At 34.1% G+C, this 3,758-nt stretch overlaps 1 protein-coding gene across 1 annotated transcript; it reads left to right on the top strand.

The window, feature by feature from the left end:
• The first annotated feature begins 445 nt into the window (after positions 1-445).
• On the top strand, positions 446-3,113 carry LOC107841159 (probable aspartic proteinase GIP2). The gene is made up of 2 exons (XM_016685156.2): positions 446-1,085; positions 2,136-3,113. Exons 1-2 carry the CDS (start codon positions 569-571, stop codon positions 2,918-2,920), a joined length of 1,302 nt encoding a protein of 433 aa, XP_016540642.2. The 5' UTR covers positions 446-568; the 3' UTR covers positions 2,921-3,113.
• The last annotated feature ends 645 nt before the right edge of the window (positions 3,114-3,758 follow it).

The following is a 3,758-nucleotide window of genomic DNA, read 5'->3' as shown; positions in this document are numbered from 1 at the left end:
GAGTATACGAAGGAAACCAAAGTATGAAAATAGAGCATGCATGGCTGGAGTACTTGTGAGTTTTATGAATGAGCAGATAGAGGGATAAAAAATAGAAGTAACTTCTCATAAATTTAAAAAAAAAAAATAGAAGTAACTATCTTCCTTTTTTTCGTTTACTTGTTTCAAGTTGTAAAGAATGAACGGGCTTTACTTTGAGAGATGAACAAAAAAATGTTTAGGTCGATCAAAAAAGAAAAAGAATAAAATTGGAAACTAGTCTTTAAATTTTTAAAATAGTAAAATATTTTGAAATTAATTATTTTTAGTAAACATGACAACTAAAAATGGATCGATAAGCGTATGAAACAAGGAGCTATTGTAGAGTTTCACCAATGAAATGTCAACGGGAATAAACAAAGAAAATCAAACAAAGGCGGGTCATATATTGTCCATATAGACCGTTGAAAAAAATTTAAGAAGGGCGAGAATACAAGCCACTACGTACTATAAATTTGCAAAATTGTCGGTAGAATCACTCATTGGTCTAATTAAAACATTTACTTTGATTTCTCTCTCTATATATAACATGGTGACAGTCAAACTTCCTTTATCTATGCTTCTCTTATTTCTTCTACTCAATATTTTTCAATGCTCAGCTGAAATCCTATACATTCCAGTCACTAAAGAAGCATCAACCCTACAACACATTATAGAAGTAGGCCAAAGAACTCCTTTAGTCCCCATAAAACTCTTAGTCCATCTTGGTGGTAGAAGCTTATGGGTGGACTGTACCAATAGTTCATCTTACAAAAGTTCAACTTACAAATCAGCTGTATGTAATTCAACACAATGCTTTATGTCAAAGTCTCATGGCTGTGGAAACTGCAAATTCAGATCTCAACTGCAGCCTGGATGCAACAACAATACTTGTTACATTTGGGGTGAAAATCCCTTGATTAATACTTATATAGATCATGCAGAAGTGGCTGAGGATGTATTGACCATTGGTTCTACTCCTGGCGTTCGTGTAACTTGGCCAAGGTTTATTTTCACTTGCCTTATTGATCCCGATATGGTGAGACTCCTTGCAAATGGAGTCACAGGTATTGAATTATCTTATAATTTAAAACTATTGCATACTGTATAATTATTGAATTAATAAATTATATATATGCATGAATGTGCCGTTTATGTGGGACTGATTCAAAAAGAGACAAGTCTGAAAAAGTCACTATACACTGATACTTCATGGACGACCAAATTAATACCTCCTGATTCTTATTTTAAGTGCTATATTTCTTTGTCTTCGCCATTGTCAGAAAATTTCTTCCAATCGACCTCAAATATTACTCTTTTCTCCCCATAAAATCCTCCCCAAAATTCAGAAAAAACTTCGTTGTTGGGAGCGGAAAGATAAAAAGAAAGAATAGAAAAGGTTAACCCAAACTGAGATGTTAACTTGAAAAGAGAAATCCTACGTATTCATTATTGTTAAGAATAATCACTTGACTCTGATACATAATAAAGAAATGGATTTAGGCCTAACTCAACCTCAAAAGCTAGCTCATGGAAAGGATTTCTCAAGATCATATAAGAAGACTAAAAATCCTTTAACCCATGTGGGACTCCAACATTTTCTCCGCTAGATCTCTGGGACGAATGGCCAGGTGGGGGATTTCATTATTAACTAGTATAAAGGGGTAAGAGGTGTTAGTGTGTAAATGACTTTTTCGATAACTTTTGTCTTTCCCTTTTAAATTTATACTCCCAAATTTTAATTTGCATGACACTGTTTTTTATTGGTCTGTTGAAAAAAGAATAATACATTTTATTTATATATACAACAAGTTACATTAATTTATCCTTATCGCTGTGACATATTTAAATTTTGAAGTTTTAAAAGTTGTATAGTCATACGAATGTTATGATATATTTAAGAAAAAAAATATTAATTGTTTAAGATGTATTTCTTAAACTTTGAATCGAGTCAACAATACAAAAGAAACTATAATGGAGTATATGCGCCAAACAAGTGGAGATATTTTTTCTATTTTCGAATTACAACGAGATTTAAACACATGACCTCTTATTTAAAAGATTAACCCATTCGAGCAAGGACATCTTTTGATTTCAATGATGTTATGTCTCAACAGGAACCGCAGGTTTTGGACACGAAAGTCTAATTTCCATTCCCAATCAACTTGCATTAGACCCTAGATTTACCAGGACATTCGGTATGTGCTTGAGCTCATCTACAAGATCTCGTGGGGTTATCTTTATCGGTTCTGGCCCATATAATGTTTACAAACCTAAGAAAGTCGACATCCCCAAGGATATCGTCTACACCAAACTAATTACAAATAAGAGAGGATTTCTACTATCTGACGAGTACTATTTTCAAATTTCATCCATCCGAGTCGCGGGGCAAGACGTGCCACTAAATAAAACATTGTTATCTATTAATAATAAAGAACATGGAACAGGTGGGACAAAAATCAGCACTGCTATGCCTTTCACAATTTTGCACACTACCTATTATGATGTTGTTAAAACTGCTTTCATCAAGGCGCTTCCGAAGAATGTGACACTTGTAGAGCCTCCACCTATGAGTCAATTTGGAGATTGCTTTAGCTCCGAAAACATTAAAAACTCCAATGTAGGACCAGATGTTCCTGTAATAGACATTGTCTTGTACAAGCCGAGTGCGTTTTGGAGGATTTATGGTGCAAATTCAGTGGTACAAGTTACTAAGGACGTTATGTGTTTAGCGTTTGTGAGACAAGACCAAAGATGGAATCCAACGATTGTCATAGGAGCGCATCAATTGGAAGAGAACCTCTTGGTATTTGACCTTCCAAGAAAGAAAATAGGTTTCGGATCCTCACTCAAGCTCCAACAAGCATCATGCTCTATGTATGATAATACCATTATGAGCTAATACCATTCTAGTCTAGCCCCTCTATTCTACGTAATTTCCTATTTCTTATAGTAATAAGTTTCAGGTACTTTTACATAAATATGGTCACTCCTACTATGTATGTTATGTCTGCACAAGTGCTTCAATCAGCTCAACTACTGCAGCCCACTTGTTAAATTTGAAATGATTATTGTATTTTAGGATTCTATTTTATTATATGGTTAAAATGTTTAGCAAAAAAAAATGTTTGGGGATTCAGGTAGGAAGAAACTTTTTCGATCATCGGCAAAACTTTAAAAAGTTAACGATTAGAAATACATGTTCTCTTTGTTTGTTTACCAACAACCTAATCACTTAGCATTATTTACATTTGCTTGATCTTCACTAACTCAGCTTCTTTTCACCTTCCTCACCAAACCAAAACATCTTTAGGAGTGCATGCTCTTTTAATTTTGGTGAAAACGATTTTAACAAGTTCAAATTGAATCAATATCTTTTGCATTGAATTTCATTATGTTGTTGCTGTCACATATTACTATTCTTGATTTGGATCTTCCCAATTTTTTTTGGATTGGAATTTAGACCAATTTCTTTATGATTCTGAGTAAAATATTCATTCTCTTCATAAAAATAGAAGACCGACTGTCACAACCCGAGCCGTGGCCCTAGCCGTCACAGGCATCCCGAACCATGGAAGCCTGGGCGCCCTTCTATATCTGGTAATCATGCACAATATTCATATAATAAAGAAAAGATGCGGAAATATAAGTCAAGACGGAAACATGGTCACTATCTTTTTCTTTAACTGAACAAGACAAAAACAATTGAGTTCATGAAACATTCAAAACACCTGACACTA

Source organism: Capsicum annuum, chromosome 1 (assembly GCF_002878395.1).
Source record: "Capsicum annuum cultivar UCD-10X-F1 chromosome 1, UCD10Xv1.1, whole genome shotgun sequence".
Classification (NCBI taxonomy): Eukaryota; Viridiplantae; Streptophyta; class Magnoliopsida; order Solanales; family Solanaceae; genus Capsicum; species Capsicum annuum.
The sequence above is the reverse complement of the archived record's forward strand: the minus strand, read 5'-3'. Positions and strand labels throughout refer to the sequence as shown.